The sequence below is a fragment of the Ascaphus truei genome, chromosome 2 (assembly GCF_040206685.1).
Source record: "Ascaphus truei isolate aAscTru1 chromosome 2, aAscTru1.hap1, whole genome shotgun sequence".
Lineage (NCBI taxonomy): Eukaryota > Metazoa > Chordata > Amphibia > Anura > Ascaphidae > Ascaphus > Ascaphus truei.
This window is the reverse complement of record NC_134484.1, coordinates 255,612,646-255,632,602: the sequence shown is the minus strand read 5'-3', so window position 1 is coordinate 255,632,602 and position 19,957 is coordinate 255,612,646. Positions and strand designations below refer to the sequence as shown.

General features: G+C 39.4%; 1 protein-coding gene across 4 annotated transcripts in view; it reads right to left on the bottom strand.

Annotated features, from left to right (window-relative positions):
- Nucleotides 1-19,957, bottom strand: part of COL15A1 (collagen type XV alpha 1 chain) — a 378,174-nt gene that overhangs the window by 38,499 nt on the left and 319,718 nt on the right. For 3 of the 4 annotated variants that reach the window (XM_075586146.1, XM_075586144.1, XM_075586143.1), the window contains 7 exons: nucleotides 19,602-19,655; nucleotides 15,532-15,612; nucleotides 14,061-14,096; nucleotides 13,387-13,440; nucleotides 7,781-7,840; nucleotides 6,138-6,197; nucleotides 5,989-6,030 (listed from right to left, as the gene is read on the bottom strand). In XM_075586146.1, the coding sequence (XP_075442261.1) occupies nucleotides 5,989-6,030; nucleotides 6,138-6,197; nucleotides 7,781-7,840; nucleotides 13,387-13,440; nucleotides 14,061-14,096; nucleotides 15,532-15,612; nucleotides 19,602-19,655 (387 nt within the window). The remainder of the gene's footprint in view (nucleotides 1-5,988; nucleotides 6,031-6,137; nucleotides 6,198-7,780; nucleotides 7,841-13,386; nucleotides 13,441-14,060; nucleotides 14,097-15,531; nucleotides 15,613-19,601; nucleotides 19,656-19,957) is intronic. The other variant, XM_075586145.1, reaches the window with a different exon arrangement.

Here is a 19,957-nt window from a genome sequence, read left to right as displayed (position 1 = left end):
CCTTCAAATTTGGTTATGCCTTGGCGTGGCTTGCAGGCTTATAAAGCCTTGGCCAAAGGGTTTAACTAAATAACTCTTATTCATGAGAATATCAGCATTGAAGTATTGTACTAATATATTTTTTTGTCATATTGGATGTAGCATTGGGCATTTCTCATTTTGACACTAATTTATATATATATATATATATATATATATATATATATATATATATATATATATATATATCAAAGACACAAAAATGAATACCGCATCACTTCCAAAAAATTAATGCAAAGTCTAAATAACCTACTTAAATCAGGAAAAATATACCTGAAATAATTATAACAGATAGAAAAAATAAACTGTAGGTGGTGCTTGAGGAAAAGTTAAATATGGGAACACAAAAGAAAAAGATACCTCTGAAATAGCACTCAGACAAATAATTGCAAAAATATAAAGGGTACTTTAATAAAATTCAAAAGATAACAGAAAAACAAACAGCTAACCAATGAACCCGCCTGACTATAATAGATTAGTGGACAAAAGAAAATAACAAAAGTTAATGTATACAAAACCCAATAAAAATAAAAGAAAAGTTGATGCCCCAAAGAATAGACCTAACTCACTGAAGGAAAAAGTAATTTCCTGCAGTGAAATAAATCAGACCGGCCGGTCCCAAGGAATATTGCTAACTGAAGGACATCATACAAAAAGGTCAAAGATACAAACTAACAAAAGCATACAATCAAAGAAAACCATGGTGCTGAATTGATGACAGTTGAAGTGTTAAAAAAACACTATAGTAGGCTGGTTGCAGTACAGATGAGATTAATAAAAAAGCATACATATTTTTTCTTTTATTTTTATTGGGTTTTGTATACATTAACTTTTGTTATTTTCTTTTGTCCACTAATCTATTATAGTCAGGCGGGTTCATTGGTTAGCTGTTTGTTTTTCTGTTATCTTTTGAATTTTATTAAAGTACCCTTTATATTTTTGCAATTATTTGTCTGAGTGCTATTTCAGAGGTATCTTTTTCTTTTGTGTTCCCATATATATATATATATTGGTGGGTTTTGGGGTTTCTTGAGCTTGCTGTGATTGTGTGTTTATCTCTCTCAGCAAGTAAGATTTTTGGTGTTTCATTAACAAAATGTGCTAATATGGATCTTGGTACATCTGCTGTATAAGAATCTGTGGGTCCATTTATCCCCTTTATGCCAATGCTTTAGGGGTTACTGGCTCAGCAATTATTTTGAGTAGAGAAGGGGCTAACCCACTCCTGTTTCCATGTTCGGAGCCAAGGGATGTAGTGTTTGCACATTAGGCTGCTAAAAAGCATTCCCAAAACACATCCAGAAAATGCCATTTTCTCCAGCTTCCATCTTAACATAACCAAATAGCAAACGTTGATATTTTATATGCTAAAAGTACTTTTGTTGCTTGTTGCGTGTGTGTTGTAGAGGGGGCAGGGGGATTATGGGGCATTGTGCTGTAGGGGGGATTGTGGGTTATTATGCTGGTTGGGAAGTTGCGGGGTATTGTGCTGTAGAGGGGAGGTGTGGGGTATTGTGCTGTAGAGGGGAGGTGTGGGGTATTGTGCTGTAGGGGGGTGGAATTGTGTGTGTTTGTGTGTATGCTTTCGCGATTGATTCTCTCTGGTGAGAGAGCAGTACCTTCCTTTTTTAACTGGCATTGTGTGACTTTATATGATTTCTCATTTGAGGTTTTTTAATTCTACTAATTTCTGTATTTACTTATCTTGTGATCTGTAAAGCTTTAATTTTTGTAAGTGTTATTGTTGGGTTGTACATCTACCATCTTTAGGTCACGTTGGTCTTAGCGCCTGAGGCTCTTTTGTACCGTTTACAGGACTTTTTTTCTATTTATTTTTATTTTCCTTTTGGAAAGCCTTATAGCATATTCATTTTTGTTCATAAATTACCCCAACTTTGAAAATCAAAATAATGAGTTTCTTTCCACCTCCCGTGAATAAAAAAGCTAGAACAAGTGATGAAGTGAGAGAAAAAAAATTAACGGCATCGGTTTCTGTTCCTGATTTATCTGGTGTTGAATTTGGATCAAAAAAACAATTTTTACATGAAATATGATTGACTATCTATTCGCAATAAGAAACTAGGCTGGACGACCTGCCGAAAAGTTGGAACTCTCGGAGTTGAAAAAAAGATAGGAATGAAAATATCTATACAATGGGCCAACAATGAGATGAAAATCGACAGCAACAACTGATGTTCTTGCAGAAAAAACTTTTTGATCACAAGGAAGCCGACAAAGAGACCTTTAAACGTGTTTTTAAAGGTGTTATCTTGCGAAAAAGTGATTACCGCCAACAAATTTTTATATAAAGTGCCAAAAGAAAACCAATCGTTTAATGATTTTGAATCTGAAATTGATTTGCAAGAACTAAACGAAATTGACATGGGTCGTATTCTTTATAATGCAAATGCACGTATTAACATCGTGAATCACATTTGGCTAAAGAAATTATTAGGTCGAAAAGTAAAATTTCATTCATAATCGACAAGTTAACTACCCTAAGCCAAAAATCTACCCTAATCGTGTAAGTTCGAATGTGTGTCACGGATAGTGGAATGAACACACTGGTAAAATTATTTTTGGAGTTGGTCAATCTTCAAAGTGTTATAGCAAAAGGAACTTTTAATTCTTTACCTCAATTTTCTCTAGTATTATGGGATGACAGAAGACTACTTGAAAAATGATTTAGTTTGTGTTGCGTGTGGTGGTGCGGCTGTGAGGTTGGGGTGTAACAGTGGAGTTAAGAAACTAATGAAGGACTAGTGTGGCACTGTGCTAATCACGGGATAGCAATTTGGAGTGAGAAACGGAGTTCTCTGTGTCAGTGCTCAAGCTTCACATGACAATGTCCTTAGAAATGAAGAACTTGTAATGAACAGGAACCATGTGAGTTAACATGAGTGCCACTGTGTTGGTGTGTATATATGTAATCTCAGAGGTGAGAAGTCAATTATATATGTGTCCTGGGGATAGACAAGAATAGACTGTATATGAACACACTATCTTGTCAAATGTTCTGGACTAACTCCCTAGTGTCACACATACATAGTCTCTCCATATGAAGAAAGAATACAGGCGTACTCACAGCAGGTATGATCTGCAGGCTGTCCAATTGATCCACATCCATCACGCTGAAGAGGGGTATAGGCAAAGCAGTCCAGACGAGAAAAAAAGCGGAGCTCTGTGAGAACAAGTACATGGGGGGCTACTTGTTGACAAAGCGCTGTTGCGCGAAACGCGTCCGAGATGTACATATATTTTTCCTGATGTCGCTGGATCAATAAAGGATTTTTTTTATTCATGCAAGGTTTGTAGCCCCCCCTTTACTTATTCTCACAGTGCTCCGCTTTTTTCCTCGTCTGGACTGCTTTGCCTAATCACAGGATAGAACTGTCAGTCAGTGATACGGTAAAAAAAAAGGTCTCTGGAATCAATAGATTTAATGCGTTCATTGATAAGCTTTAGCTCTTCTATCAGGCGTCGCTGAAAAATAGCAGAGAATTGCAAGTGTGCACAAACTTGCTGGAGGTTCAATTGTTAAAAATTAGATGAATCTTCAGCATGCAATGGGTGGCATCCAGTTTCCAGTCAGTTTCATGGTGTGGGAAAATTATCAAGTTTTGGTGCAACATTTTGAAGAAACGAAGCATTATTCTACGAGAGACAAAAATGAGAAATGCACATGTGAGGGTTGATGTGTTCAAAATTTGTCCGAAATTGAGCTTGGACTTGCAAGAGTGCAACATGGACCTTTACAGAGCAGATCAAAAGATAAAAGCTCTTGTACATGTTTTTGAAGAAACACAGACGATCCTAGGCCCTATTTATGAAAATGCCCCCAAAACTGGTGGACGTCTCAGCTTCCTGAGAGTTTCACTTCACAAAAAAGATTGCAAAAATAATCCTCCAATTGATCCGGATGGTTTTTACAGATATTTAAAAGAATCAATCGAAAAATGGCTGCTTGATAATGAAGATGCTAATTTAGCACAGCGATCTTGCGTGCTTGATCAAAAACAGTGGCCTGAAGATGTTAACACTCAATTGACATTCAGAGAGATGGAAGTTAGAAACCTGTAGATTAGACTTCAACTAAACAAAGAGATATGATTTACGGATTTCGTGAGTATCTGACCAAAAACATATCCGGCAAAAGTGCTGCACTTACACGCTCTAAGTACTATTTCCCTTTCTTCAAGTGAATGTGAACGAGGATTTTCACAAATTAATTGGATCATCAGCCCGACCAGAGTTTTGTTGATGATGAAAACCGTTTCCACACTTTTATTCATCAGAGTTGTTGGACCACCCCCGCCCACGATTCCAGCCTACAAAATACGTTGATTCATGGTTACTTCAAGGACGATGCTCAATCACAGGCACCAAAGAAAGGAACCCACCCAGGATGTTTTGTCAGACGAGAACTTGATGAAAAAATTGAATTTGCTATGAAACTCTAGTTTTTGTATGTTTTGAAGATCAGAGTAATAAACAGTATCTATAAATGTTAAACATTTTGATTTGTATTATTGATTTTTAGTACCAATTTTGTTAGTACCGGCACTTTTTTTTTTTTTTACACAAAAAATGCACTGTGTAAGGACTAGAAAACCCCAACCACCACTTTTCTAGGCCACAGCTCTAGCAGTGTGAGCAAACCAGCTGATGGGTAGTATCACTGTCACATCCTACTTTTGAAATGCTCACTGCTCACATGTGTAGTAAATCTAGGTTTTAGCGTATCTCACAGGTATCTCAGGTGTGATCCATAAGGAAAATTAAACTGTCAACCAGGAAGTGAAAGTAGTCTGCTTTTAAATGAATCCAGAGAGCTACAACAAGTATGAGCACTCATTTTCATGCCAAATGAAGGACATGCACAAAAATGGCTACGGTATAAGAGAACAAAGACGAAAGTATTCAGTGTTTCATCTGCCACAGTGCCAGATACATACTGAATTGAAATACTTTATTTTAAAATAAAAAATAAAAACTCTACAAAATGCGGGAAGTGATTTTGCTGACTTCTCATAGCATACAAAGTGTTATTGGGTTGACAAGTCTAAGGCACCTTAGGAATGGGGTGTGGTGTCAGACCCAAGAGGATCAGAAGTTGAACCCACACAACCTCTTATTTAAAACAACAGCTCTAGCAGTGTGAGCTAAACCAACTGATCGCTAGCACCACTGTCACAGCATACTTAGTTTTGAACTCTACTTCTCATTGACTGCTCATACCTATACAAAGCACGTTACCCTCTTCTGGGATAGAGAAGCATATCTAATAAGCAATCTTCTGCCTTGAGACACCTTCTGGCACAGGAAGATACCTTATAGCCTATTTATTTAAGAAGGCTATAATGTATTCCAGCACTGACTTTAGTCAGAATTTCCATGTGACCGTGCCCTGAACTTCATTATTGCAGTTAAATAAAGAAACCTCCATAGTTTCAATGTATTACGGTACTTTCGTCCAATGTTACACCATGCAAGTCAGCTTGAAGTTTGGGAAGACTCAAAGCTACTCCATTCACAAGCTTCTTACATTTGATGAAGCCACATGCAGAATAAGGTGCACTGAATCAGAAGAAACATTATTTTGTGTGCATACGTGACCCGCTGCCTACCAATTCTTGTGACATTTAGAAAGCAATTAGGATACATTGTAGTTTGTAATGAAAATGCTAAATTAAGCACAAAACAAGTCAGTGATGTTTAAGACCATAATAAAGATATTTTGTGTCTAGGCACTTCCTCAATTATTCTTACCTGTAAATTTAATTGACAGACAGTATTTTTTCCTAAGTACTGTAATATGCATATTTTCAACATAAAATTAGCAGTATAAAACATGCAGGTTAGTGAATGCAAAATTGGAGAGCATATATTGCTCTGTTATAGCTTTGGGCGCTTAATATTAAATATGGAGGACTTTTATTTAGAACTTACAGGCATTTTGCAGTGAGGTCTGGTAGGGACTGGATAAAGAGTCTATTTGGGATTTAGAAAAAAAATACATTTGTTACACAGCAACGTAATTAACGGCAACTGTTTAACCCTTCACTGCTCAGGCAAGTTAATCTGGGGGAGATACTTACTCCTTTCGTGTTCAAAACAGGTCCAGGAGGTCCAGGTGGGCCAGGTAGTCCTCGAGGACCCTGTCATGTGTATGATACAGAAGTGAAGAATGACTCATCTTAGTTTTCTTTACTGCTCTCATGGCTACAAGTACTAACGCTTCATCGTTCCAAACTAATATCTATTCCACAGCTAAGAGTCTCAGTCTTAGAGTAAAGGATTTGTTCAGACACAAATAAGATATGGTACATACTGTATGGGAAAATCCAGCCCTGACATTTATTTTTCCAGATACAATTCAAAGAAACAAAAACTGGTATTACTGCTACAGATATTCTCATTTAAATGAAAACAAAATTCCTTTTTTTTTTTCTGGTAATGATGATGACAATTATGATTTTGAGACATATTCTGTAAATATGTTATTTATGTATTTATTTTAAAGATAACTCACCATTGACTTGGTTTTATTTGTGTTCATCCTACCCTTTTCTAAAGTTAGGTGAAATAAAAAGAAAAAAATTACTTTTTCTTGTGGCAGAGGAAAGCCAGGAATTTGAGTCTTAAATAAATGTGGGGGGCAATTTGTATGATCATTTGAATGTATGTTCATCTGCAGAGCATGAACCTTAGTTTCAGGTCATAATGGGATCTCCAAATGTATTAGGGACTGAATGAATCAGTCCTTAGTGGGATGTCTTGATGGTCAAATAATTAGATGGGCCATCAAGTGAAAGGAAGTTGATGTAACTTTGTGTGGCCCAACTTCTCCCCAGATCGAAAAGGGGGACATGTTTTTTCATTTAAATAAATTAACTTTTCTGCAAAACTGTATTGTAAGGAAGTCTTTTCCTTAATCCCCATGCTGTTACAGTGGCCTTCGACAAATTTCAAGGCAATAGAAGGGAGTGGATAATTATGAGAGTCTACAATCATCTTAAAGAAACGGTTGATCAGGTGTTGTGCGAAGGTCATAAAGTATGGTACAATGTATGAAGGGGCGTGTGTAGGGGGTGATGGATGATGGGGTTATGGGGAATGATGAGTGTGTTGGAGCTGGGGATCAGCAGAAGCTTCTGGTGGGGAGGAGCTGGGGATCGGGACTTGGGCGATGGGAGTGAGTAGGGGAGGAGCTGAGATTGAATGCACGCAGGGTATTACCTCTGAACTAAAGTCAAAACAAGGTTCTGCCTCTTTTTTAGGCATTGGGGGCTGAGTTGTGGTTTGTATAATTTTGAACTGTGTGAGTTTGGGGGGCTCAGATTTGGTTCTCCCCCATCTTTAATGACTACTAATAACTATTTTGCTGCTGAAGGATGCAACATTAGAAAGCAGTTTGAAAGTCGAACGACAGATAGTTTGCTTTATACATGTACATGAAAATCCATTAGGACAGCTAATTCAGTTTTAAAAAGTAAGATTTCTGCCGGCTGTGGTAGCTTTTAATGGAACAACTGGAGTTTTCTGTAGTTGTAATTGTGTATCAAGAGTTTTCAAAACCTCAAGGTCTTCATTCGTTTGTTAACACACTCAAGTCTATGACATACTGTCTTATTGACCCTTTAACATTGATCCCAGCCTATGACAATTCCAAAGAACATTGCACTTGTCAACACAATCAAACAACAGCAGATACATATGTAGTGTACATGTTTGTACTTACAGGCACTGGGGCGCCCTGTGCACCTTTTTGTCCTCTTATTCCATTTATTCCTGGACGACCCTGCAATTAATAAGTGTTTGGATCAGTAAAACATTGATGCTATATCTTACCTTTATCACTTTATTGTTGTGCATTATATTTATGTCTTTAAGATACCCCAAACAAGGACAGCTACAATAAGAATTTGTGACTAATTACATAAACCATCAGATACGTAGAGGACGACACTCTGGGGTGAGAAATTTCATATACCTCTGGAGATAAATCTCCTCAGACGTCCTTAAACATCATCACCACACTATCTAAGGGTTAAAGCCTTTATCTCACACTGCAGAACTGTTGAGTATATTTATTTATTTATTTATAAAATATTTTACCAGGAAGTAATACATTGAGAGTTACCTCTCGTTTTCAAGTATGTCCTAGGCACAGAGTAAAACAAATAATACATGGTTACAAGTACAGTTACATAAATGAACAAGGTATACATTATATACAGAGACATTGCGTGCACAGTTAAAGAAAATATATATTATGAGCGTATGAAACAGTTACAGACCAGATTAAAGTGTGAGACAGCCTTAGATTTGAAAGAACTTAAGCTGGTGGTGGATATGAGAGTCTCTGGTAGGTTGTTCCAGTTTTGGGGTGCACGGAAGGAGAAGGAGGAACGTCCGGATACTTTGTTGAGCCTTGGGACCATGAATAGTCTTTTGGAGTCTGATCTCAGGTGATAGGTGCTGTATGTGGTAGGGGTGAGGAGCTTGTTCAGGTAGCTGGGTAGCTTGCCCAGAAAGTATTTGAGGGTGAGACAGGAAAGGTGAACTTTGCGCCTAGACTCTAGTGATGACCAATCTAGTTATTTGAGCATTTCGCAGTGATGTGTGTTATAGTTGCATTGGAGAACAAAACGACAAATTGAATTGTAGAGGGTGTCAAGTTTGCTAAGGTGGGTTTGAGGAGCCGAGCCATATACTATGTCTCCATAGTCAATAATTGGCATTAGCATCTGCTGTGCAATACGCTTTCTGACTAGGAGACTTAGGGAGGATTTGTTCCTGTAAAGTACCCCTAGTTTGGCATAGGTCTTGGTTGTCAGGGTATCAATGTGCATCCCGAATGTTAAGTGGGAGTCAAACCATAAGCCCAGGTATTTAAAACTAGTGACAGGTGTTAGGGTGGTGTTAGCATTGGTTCTAATCAGGAGCTCAGTCACTGGAATCTTTACAAATTTAGTCTTGGTCCCAAATACCATTGTTACAGTCTTGTCAGTGTTTAAAAACAGTTTGTTTTGAGAAATCCAGTTTTCGAGTCTCAAAAAGTCAGACTGAAGTATGTGTTGAAGGTCAGAGAGGCTATGGCTGTGTGCATATAGGATTGTGTCATCTGCATACATGTGTATTGAGGCTTCCTTACAAGCTGTGGGAAGATCATTAATGAACACTGAGAAGAGTAGGGGCCCCAGAACAGAGCCTTGCGGGACACCACAGGTGATATCTAGGGGGTTGGAGTTAGAGCCTGAGATGGACACATGTTGGGATCTTCCTGATAGGTAGGACTGAAACCAGTTTAAAGCATGTTTCCCTATTCCAGAGCTCTGGAGTTTGTTAAGCAGGATAACATGATCAACTGTGTCAAAAGCCTTTGCAAAATCTAGGAATACTGCACCAGTGAGTTGTCCCCGTTCCATTCCACACTGGATTTCATTGCAAACTTTTAGCAGGGTAGTTACGGTGGAGTGTTTGGGACGAAACCCAGACTGGAATTGGCTAGGGAAATTTGTCTTGGTGTAGAAATCGCTTAATTGGGAGTGGACACATTTTTCCATGACTTTGGATAGAATTGGGAGAAGTGAGATTGGCCTGTAGTTTGAGACAGTGTTTTTGTCCCCACTTTTGAAGATTGGGACAACTCTGGCAGTTTTCCAGGTCTTAGGGATATGGCCTGCAGACAGGATAGAGTTGACTATGGACGCAATTGGTTTGGCAATGGCTGGGGCACCAAGTCGTAGGAACCTAGATTGTAGTAAGTCGGGTCCACATTGGCTACTTAGTTTTAGTTTGAGGAGCGCTTGTGTAATCTCCTCTTCAGATACTGGGCTAAATTGAAAATTGTGGGCAGTGTTGGGAGGGGGTGGGACTGTATGGATACTCCCAGGATGAGATTCATGTTTGGGGTTTGTGCTGCGTTTCACTAATAAGTTAGTGGCACACCCCACAAAGTAATCATTGAATGCATTTGCAATGTCAGTGGGGTTTGTCAGAGTAATATCCCCCTTAGTGATATTACTTGGTTGTTGATGGTTAAGAGGCTGGAATATATTGTTGATAACCTTCCAGAAGTTAGCTGGGTTTGATGTATTTTGGTGGAGATTGTCAGCGTAATATTGTGCTTTTGCGTGCCTTGTTTGTCTTGTGCACATATTCCGCATGCATCTGTAGTGATTGAGATCCTTGGTAGTGCCAGTTACTTTGTAGCTTTTCCACAAGGCATCCCTGAACTGGTAGAGTGCTATAAGGTCAGGTGTAACCCATGGAAGGTGGGCCCCCCGTACCCTTATTTTGTGTAGTGGAGCATGGGTATCGCAGAGTTTTAAGAACTCGGATTGGAAATAGTCGAGCGCAGAATCGGGGTCGGGAATTAAATCGATTCTGTGCCATGGGCAGTTGGTAAGGTCATCCAGAAACTGTTGTGGGTTAAAGTTTTTAAATGTTCTAGTGAGGAGAACTTTAGGGCTTGAATGGGGCGGTTTAATTTTCCTTACACAGGACACTATTGCATGGTCACTGAAAATATCAGGAAGGATGCTTCCCTGAAGTTGACTATGTGATATAATTAATATTTAGACCCTTTCTTAAGGTCTTGACCAGCGGATGTTTTTGCAGAGCGTTTATTTTATTTTACTTGAGAGTTGTATTCGTATTTTTCAAGCTTTTTTCATCCGTATTACATTATTGTTTTGTGTGTTTTTCATCTATGTTTGTTCCATATTGCCATATCCACAGATCCATCTTCTTTACTTCTACATAAACAAATAGATCAACATTTTAGTCCATTTAGATGACTAAACACACTAATAATATAGCTTTACAAATGCATCAAATAAAAGTGAGGTGTATTCAGTGGGAAACTGTAGCAAAACACCTGGCTTTCTGCCATGTCTTGTGTTTAGACGAATGTTAAAATCTTACATGCAGGAGGTCTGCATTAAAAAATAAAACAGTGGTCTTTTTTGTTAATAATTTTTTCAAATCCTGCATTATCCTCTCTTTAGCTTATTAATATTTAATGGCTCAGTGAGAAAAAGACACTGACTGTAAATAATGACACTGAGTTTGAGACAGGGGAGCCTGATTCAATTCCCAGTGTCCGCTCCTTGTGACTTTGGATATTAACTTTATCACCGTGTGTCTCAGGCACCAAAGTTCATAGATTGTAAGTTCATCTGAGAACTGACTGTAATTGTGAAGTACTCTGAGAGCAAAGCGCTATATGAAATAAAGTTATTGTTATAAGTAGTCTGAAAAGGAATGAAAGCAAATTGCTCAGACCAAGCTGTTACTTGGTAATGTGCCAGTGATTCTTTGTAATGATAGGCAAAAAAATAGCCACAACTGAAACAAAGGTTAAACGCATAATGTAATAAAATGTGCAGAAGTTGTTTGTAAATATCAAGGGAAATGGGACAAAAATCTTCCCCACCGTAGGTAAGGCACTTACTTAGTGGCTTTAGTGCAGAGAAGAACAAATAAGTAGGTCTCTATTTTGGGGATCAACATAACAACCAATCTTTAATAAAATAGTAATAATGAAAACTATAAAATACTAATAACACCCATTGAATCACCTACTAGACCCAGTGATTCATTCTTTTTATGCACAGTTCAGAAACCAGTTGAGGAAAGCCGTGGTTAATAACATAATTTTACATTGGCTGTATTTCCTTTTTCCTCATCACAGAAATCAGCACTGATTTTCTTTTCACATATGAACAGACAAAATGGGTCCTGAGGATCATAATATTTTTGTCATCAGTACTTTGTCCTGTAATTGACTAATTCCAGTGATTGGTTAGATGAGAGGTGAGAATGAAGTCCAGGGGATAACACGAGACTTTGTAAATATGCTTTGTATATTTAGTCTTCGTTGGTACAGTTAAGGCAACCAAGGCCTTTTGTTTACCGTTGATAAAGCCATGGAAGTTGTCATTATAAATAAATGTCTGACTGGCTATGCAAACATGAGTTATTGCCTTTTGCATACAGAGTTTGTGTGAGAGTCCACCCCCTCAGTTCATGCCTAAGCCAGTTGATGTTGTGCCAGGTGAATTGTGAAATGTCTCGCTGTTTGTGAGAACTGGTCTCTGTCTCTTTGACTGAGGCACATACTGTATATGGCTCTTGGATGATCCATTCACAAAATAAATATAATATTATATAAAGTGGAAAAATCGCCAAGAAAGAAAGGACTAAATAAATTAAGTCACACCATTTCCCAACCCGCAAAAAGTAATGCACAGTAGGTCTCATTTACTTACATGTTCAATTCCATTACTATCCCAGTATACGTCTAAATATACATTATATATATATATATATATATACTAGTACATAAAATGACCTCACCCACTGGGTGAATTGGCTAAACAAGACAACGTGGTGCTCGGTAGAAAACATAAATAGTAGTTTAATATGATCACGGAAAGTGGTGTAAATTACAAGCACAGCACAGAAAGTATAATGTAAAAAGGTTTTATTAGTCCAAACTAGCACTACTAATAAAACCTTTTTTCTTTATACTTTATTGTGCTGGTAATTGTGACCACTTTCTGTGATCCAATAAGACTCCTATAGATATAGCTACACCTAATATGTGTTTGTGTATATTATATACATAGTCGGCCCTTGCACTCGGCAAGGGTGCCACTTCATGGCACGTGCGAGCCTCTCCACCCCCTTCTCCAGCCTCAGGATTACCTACACGCACGCCGTCCTCCTCCCGCCGCTCCACTTCTCCCCGATGGCAGCTGTGGAGTTAAGCCTGGGGGGAGGAGCTGATGATATGGGGGAGGGGAGGCGATATAGCACCAGGGAGCTAGAGGGCTGTGTGCCTCTTTCCACCCGGCCCACCGAAGCAGAAGGGACCCCACCCTCCCTGTGTTATGTTTCATATTTGTTAAGGTGCTAATATTCTGTTCTCTTAAAAAAAAGGGGGGGATGATAGCAATATATAGTTTGTTATAAGATTTGTCACAGCCATGCTCGGAGAGACCAAGAGGTATAAGGATACTTGATATAATGGTGCCCTCATTGGGGGTGGTTGGATTAATTCCGTTACGCCTGGTATGGGTAGCAGTGGAAGTCAGGATCCACGGTGATGCCGTTGGGGCCTCTGTACTACAGTTGGGCAGCCTGGCAGGTGGTTAGAAAGAGTTGGTAAAACCCGGGTTGAAAAATTATAAATAAAGCTGTGGCCTTGTTTTCCCCACACAATGTGTCTGTCGTTATTTGAGGTGTGGAGGGTATATAGTGGGCAGCTAATGCACCATGAAATAGTAATATCAATTCACCATAGTACACATAAATACTTTATTCCAAAATACATACGTTTCGTCCTGGAAAACCAAACTCTCCTTTCATTCCAGGTGCTCCCACTGGGCCCTAAACCATAATAAATTAGTAGTGATTAATTTATGTGTGTATTTAGGTAAGCATAAGATTGGGAGAGGAAAATGTAATAGAACAACACATACAGTTATTCTGTTACAATATAAAGATACATTTTAGATCTATTAATGATTTATTCTTACTTAAAAAGCATATGCCACAGGTAAAAATATGTACAAAACAAAATTGGCAAAAGCAAAATGGCAGATATATTTACTTACAGATTATGCAGCTTTAGTGGAACAATTTGAAAACCAAAGAATAAAAAATAGACTTGAAAATAATACAAAAACAATTCACATAATGTTGACATTCGATAAACACGTTAAACAAGGGTGTCAGATTCCAAAAATCCAAATTTACTCATCTCTAATGAGTTAAAAGAAATAGTACATTTCTATAAATGAATGAATTGACCTGTACATGCAAGCAGCAATCTGAAAAATGGCTCAGTGTGAAGGAGAATTGTAAAGAAGAATTTCTTAGCATGCTACTGGTACCACAGTTAATACTACATTCAGAAATTATGTTTTTTTGCAAAAGAGATCCCGTGTAGCAATAGGCACCTAACAACATCTAACATTATGAATGGCTATGACAATGCTAATAATTACCATTGGCCCAGTTGGTCCCACTTCACCAGATGCGCCCTGGAAGAAAAATGAACATTACAACTTTTAGTAAACTGATATAAATTGCCAATTTGACAAGTTTTAATGCACAACGAAGTTGTAGTTTTAGTAATATAACTGCATGTGATTTTATTTACTCAAGATTAATGCCAGGATAAACTTGGCTAACAAAAGAGATTGGATTGATGATAACTTAAAAATTAGAAAGTAACATCATACTTGGGGCAAACAGGACGAAGTGATGGTTACTCAGAGATTTTATTTAGCAATGGTATAAAATGATAATAAGATCTAAGTTTGGAAACCTAAAGTTGAGGTACTGATTCCTTTTAATTGTTCAATGTAAGTGTACTCCATAGATTTTGTACTGTATGAGCTTTCAGAACCTCACAAGCTTCTTCTTTCTGAAGAGAAATGAAACGTTCAATACTAACCAGTACTACATCTATGGAGAACATCATTTTATTTGTCTCCATGCAGAAGAACTCGCTTTCTCCAGGGTTAATATTCCTACTGCAAAATGCTGACACACACATCATCTAGAAATTGCTTGTCATAATTGCTAAACTCAAGAAGAGTAAAAATCTGATTAAAATAATATAAATTATGATGGACAAAGAGGTTGGAAAAAGACATGTCTAAAGGTTTGAAAACATCCTGCAGTGATGGACTTCCTCTACTCTGTGCACAACGCGGAGGTCTGTAAACTGTATACTTATAGAAATAAATGCGTGTTTGTAAAATGAACAACCTCTTATGCAGGGGTGGCCAACTCCAATCCTCAAGGGCCACCAACAGGTCAGGTTTTAAGGACATAGCTGCCTCAGCACAGATGGCTTTGACTGAGCCACAGATTGAGCCACTTGAAACAGGGATATCTTGAAAACCTGATGGTGTCCCTTGAGGATTGGAGTTGGCCACCTCTGCACTAATGGAACCAGCAAGGAGAGTCTATGGAATGCTGGGCATTGCTAGATCCAATGAACAAAGTTTACCCTTAATATTTGTTTTCAATTAAAATAGACTGCAATCAAAAATTAAAATACTTCCAACTACTGTATTTGTTCACTCACTTATTGCAACTGTACTAAGGGGCTTATTCTACATCAACACACGTGGGAATATCGTCCTAAAAATGTCCTATTGGCTTCTTTGATTGATGTACTGTTGAATAAGACTCTAAATTGGCTACCACAATGCAATTCATTAAAATATTTACATATGGACCCATCTTTCTTTTATATAGTCAATGTGATAAAAACTCTGTAACTAGGTCAAAAAGGTTGTGTATTGAAAACTATATGTTGGGCTAAATGAAAATCATATATTCTAGTTTGTCTGGGAATTTCAAACATCAAAGGTTGGTTCTTCCTGCAGAGCGATGCAGGCACCCTCTGGCAGTAAAGGGGTTAAGGATTAGTAGGATTCCTGCAGACAGCAGGGATTATGTTACCTTTTGTCCCAGTGTCCCTGCAAATTCTGTTATTAAAGATCCATCCGCAGCAATGATTGCTCCTGGTTCTCCCTTTCCACCCTGAAAAAAATATTAATACATACATTGGTTATATATGAATGTAAAAACTGTAAATACATTTCCAGGACTTAATGAGAATTAAAGAATCACGTTCTATAATTGAAGACGGCACTGCAGATTTAATCAAAATGCAGTTAACACTATTTAATTGAGTTTCATATATCTACTACACATATATGTGTCAGGGGATGACTCATTGTGGATTTATCTGCTTAGACCATGGAGCTCCAGCACACACCTTTGTCAGAGAGCACATACCTTGGGGTTACCTATAACAAATCACTGGGAAACATTGCTTAACAGAATGGACAAACACTAGGGACAGGGAATCACTGTAAGCAAAACCTTATTGCAAAGAAAATATTTCACTTGTTGCAAAAAAGCATATTACTAAAACCCTTTACTATTTTAATATATGATATGAAGTTAATAATGTAATTTTAAATTAGTGGTGCAAATATGTCATATTTCTTTAAGAACCCCCTTAAAAACTATATATATATATATATATATGAAAAAACAGAACTGCCGCACTCACTGGAAATCATAGAAACTATTTATTGCATCAAAGAACAGGAACAAGTAAATTAGAGCGACGTTTTAGACCTCCTGGTCCTTTATCAAGCTCCAGGAGGTCCGAAACGTCGCCCTAATTTACTTGTTCCTGTTTTTTGATGCAGTAAATATTTTCTAAGATTTCCAGTGTGTGCGGCAGTTCTGTGGTTTCCTGTATCTATTTTAGTGCTGGATGGTGAACCTGGCCCCTCTGCAAGCACCCTGTGTACCTTAAGATAAGTAATTGTTTTGATTTTCTCTGCATATGGTTTCTGTACTGAGTGCCCTGGACTTTCTTTTGTGAATATATATATAAGAGAGAGACTGGACCCCGCATCCACACGACTATGTGGAGGTAACCGCAAACTGACAACATAAATATTTACTTAATAGTATGTCAGTGGTGCTACATGGGCCAATGGATATGTAAGAAGAAAGAAAAAGAAGCCCAAAATTTTAGCACTCAGGTTTACCATATGAGATATCAAAAATACAAGTTTATTAATAAACTTGTATTTTTGATATCTCATATGGTAAACCTGAGTGCTATAATTTTGGGCTTCTTTTTCTTTCTTCTTACACACATATATATATATATATATATATATATATATATATATATATATATATATATATGTAGCCCCGAGGTAAATTTAAAATCCCTGCCCTTCTGCCGTGAGCGCCGTGGGGTCGCGGGTGCCGCCGGAGGCAGCGGTGGACCCGCCGGCGCTTCACGAGGGTGGGGGCCAGTGAAGGGAGCGCTCGGCATCCCTGGAGGTTCGGGCGGCTCCGAGAGCAGGGCGCCGCCATCAGCCGTCAGGTCGCGCATGCGCGGTAGCAGGCAGGCGCAGGGAAGGCCCCAGATAGGTCGCGCATGCGCAGAGAGGGGTAGGAAGCTAAGGAAGCCCCAGGGAGATCGCGCGAGGGCAGGACAGGGAAAAGAGGAGTTGCGGCGGCCATTAGGGGTTCGCGCATGCGCAGGGCAAGTGCGCACGCGGCCCCAATGCTTTAGGCAGCCCCTGGGGACTACAACTCCCAGGAGGCTTAGGGAGACAGAGGTCAGGTGCTCCCTTGCGGCCAATAGGGCTGGAGGAATCTCAGCCCGGGAATATAGATACATTTCCCGGGCTTTGATAGTCAGTCAGGCAGAGGAGAAGGAAGGAGTAGGAAGTGTACAGGGAGTGTGTGGCTCCTGTACCGAGGTAAGGGTTCTCCCTAGATCAGCAGGCAGGCCCCAATTCCCGGTAAGGGCAGGGGGTAACTGAAGAGGGACGGCCATAGCTAGGGAGGTGACCCTTAGGTGCGGCAGGTGCAAGTTTGGCAGTGCCACAGCGGAGAGGGCTGTGGGCGCTGGCAAAGAGGCACAGTGTGCAAGCAGTGGATTGGCTGCGGGTTCCAGTGAATGGTGTGTATCATTCAGGTAGCTGTGTGTGCGTGCAGCGTGTGTGGATCCCTGCAGGCTGACAGTGTGAGTGGTGTGTCAGCTGCAGGTGCTTTAGGACTAGCTAGTTAATAGCTAGTTGTTAGTTACAGATAGGACTGGGTAGCTAGGGGAAGGGGGGGCAGGTTATGGTTCCACAGGCCCTAGGAGTTTTCCCCAAGCCATCCCAGGTTGCGGTTCGTCAGGGACAGGCCCTAGGTTAGGGTACCTGTCCTGTTAGGGTTGCTGTCACTCTAGGAGTAGTTAGTGATAGGAAGGGATAGCGGCGGTTGCTGTTCCCATGCGGTTGGTGTTGCCGTGATCCGGTTGCAGTTCCCGTGGAGCGGTGGGACCCTCGTTGGGGTCCACCGGCAGAGTACCTGGAAAGGATCAGACGGACGTCTGACCCTTTTAGAAGAGAGTTGCGGTCCCGAGCATCGGAGTGCTCGGAAGGTATCTCCAAGTATTATAAGTGCACCAACTGGGCCCTAGCTTAATTTAGTGACTGCGCAGTCACCCACGACCTTCCGTAGGTGTGCGGGACATTGGGTGTGGGGGATCACAGGACACTGGGTGGGGAACACCAGACATTGGGCTGAGGTGATGCGGATAGAGCATCAGGTTATGTTATGTTATGTTATGTAATGAGTTATATGTGTGTGTTAAGTAAAGTGTTAGTTATTGGTTATCGTATACGTGTGTTATTGTATTTCTTACTCAGGGCTATCTTTCCTAACGGGGGATCCTGGGTAAGTGGAGGCGCTGCACCAGGTAATGGTAAGGGTTTCCCCAGGCTCCCAGCTAGCGGAGGCTCAGATCTCCTGGAGCCACAGGTGTTATACAGTCACCAGTAGCCCTTTAGAGCAGGTGTGTTGCGGGGAAAGGAACCGGTTAGACCACGAGGGGCCAATGTGAGATTGGGTGGGTCGGCCGGTTCACAAAATGGGTTACATATATATAGTGGTCATTAACCCCTTGAGGGTCTATTAGGCTACCTAGGCCCTCTCACAGAGAGCCTACGTATTTTCATTGGCACCAAAGGTGTTAACAGCTTAAATAGAACCATTTACCCCATCTACAATATTTTGTACTCCTCCAATGTCTTCCATACCTAATCCATAAAATGAATTCAAAGTATTCAAAAATATTCCAATGCCTGAAAATAATCCACTCACAAAAAAGCGGAACAAAAAAATGCAAAGCAAAGGTCTAATCCAGGGCCCGAACTTCATTTGCATACATCCATGTCTTTTGAACTCTGATTCTCAATCTTGATTGAAGTAATTGATCTTCCATCGATTGAAGAGTTATCCTCTATGGATATTTCTTCAAAAATACAAATGTGTCTTCATTCTTCCTATCGGACGCTTATGTTCCATGCCCTCTTTCTGAAGAGAGCCAATGTGTTCTGGGAGGGTGCAGACCCTTTATTCATGGTCTGCCAATATCCCATAACATGTTGTCAGAGCCCAAGTGGTAGGTCAATCAGGTTGGTTGATTTTCCAAGTGATGCTGCGCTTAACAATGATGGTGGACATTGCAGGGCTGATTCTTTTCACAGGCATCATTGGTAATATCTACTGTATATGGCAAATAAAGCAATCTTATTGGTTGATGTACCACATGGACTCCTACCATGTGTAAATTGCTGACCACCTATAACTATTTATAGGATTGGAAGTGGGTGGCCTCCAGAGCTTATCTGCACTTTCTACAGCTTTGGGGATCCCTGGTTTCCTAGATACTTACTGGTGAAGGGGGGCATGAGTAAGGGGGGGGGGGGGGTGCTCCTTTAAAATTGGAGTTTGGATGCAGATTTCCATATGGATTAAGAAACAAAGATAACGCTTATAGCTGTTATCCAGTTCTAAGATGTATGTCTTATAGCTAAAGAACATTATTAACATATTTTAATAATGATTCTATAAGACAATAAGATGAGAAATATATTGTTCCGCATGCAATATACTGTAGGCAAAAAAATCATTCATTTAATGGTTAATCCTTTCTTTACCTTTGGTCCACCTGTACCAGGCAACCCAATATCACCCTTTGGTCCTCTTGGTCCCTTATAGAGTAAAAAAAGAAACAAAAATAATTAAAATGTAACTTCATCAGGAGTCCACAAATATTGTAAATTAGTATAAAAGATTGGGGCCCCTTGTGACCTGTTCTTAAATGCTCTACTTTGATATAATATATATATATAAAAAAATATATATATATATACTGTGTTTACAAGTTAAAAACAACAATTTTACAAGCTGAATCGTGTTCTTTTCAGTTCTGGGGATTATTTAAAAAATGTATGATGTCACTTTCTGCTGCACAGTGTTTTCAAATTATACTCTCTTTACAGGGTATAATTAA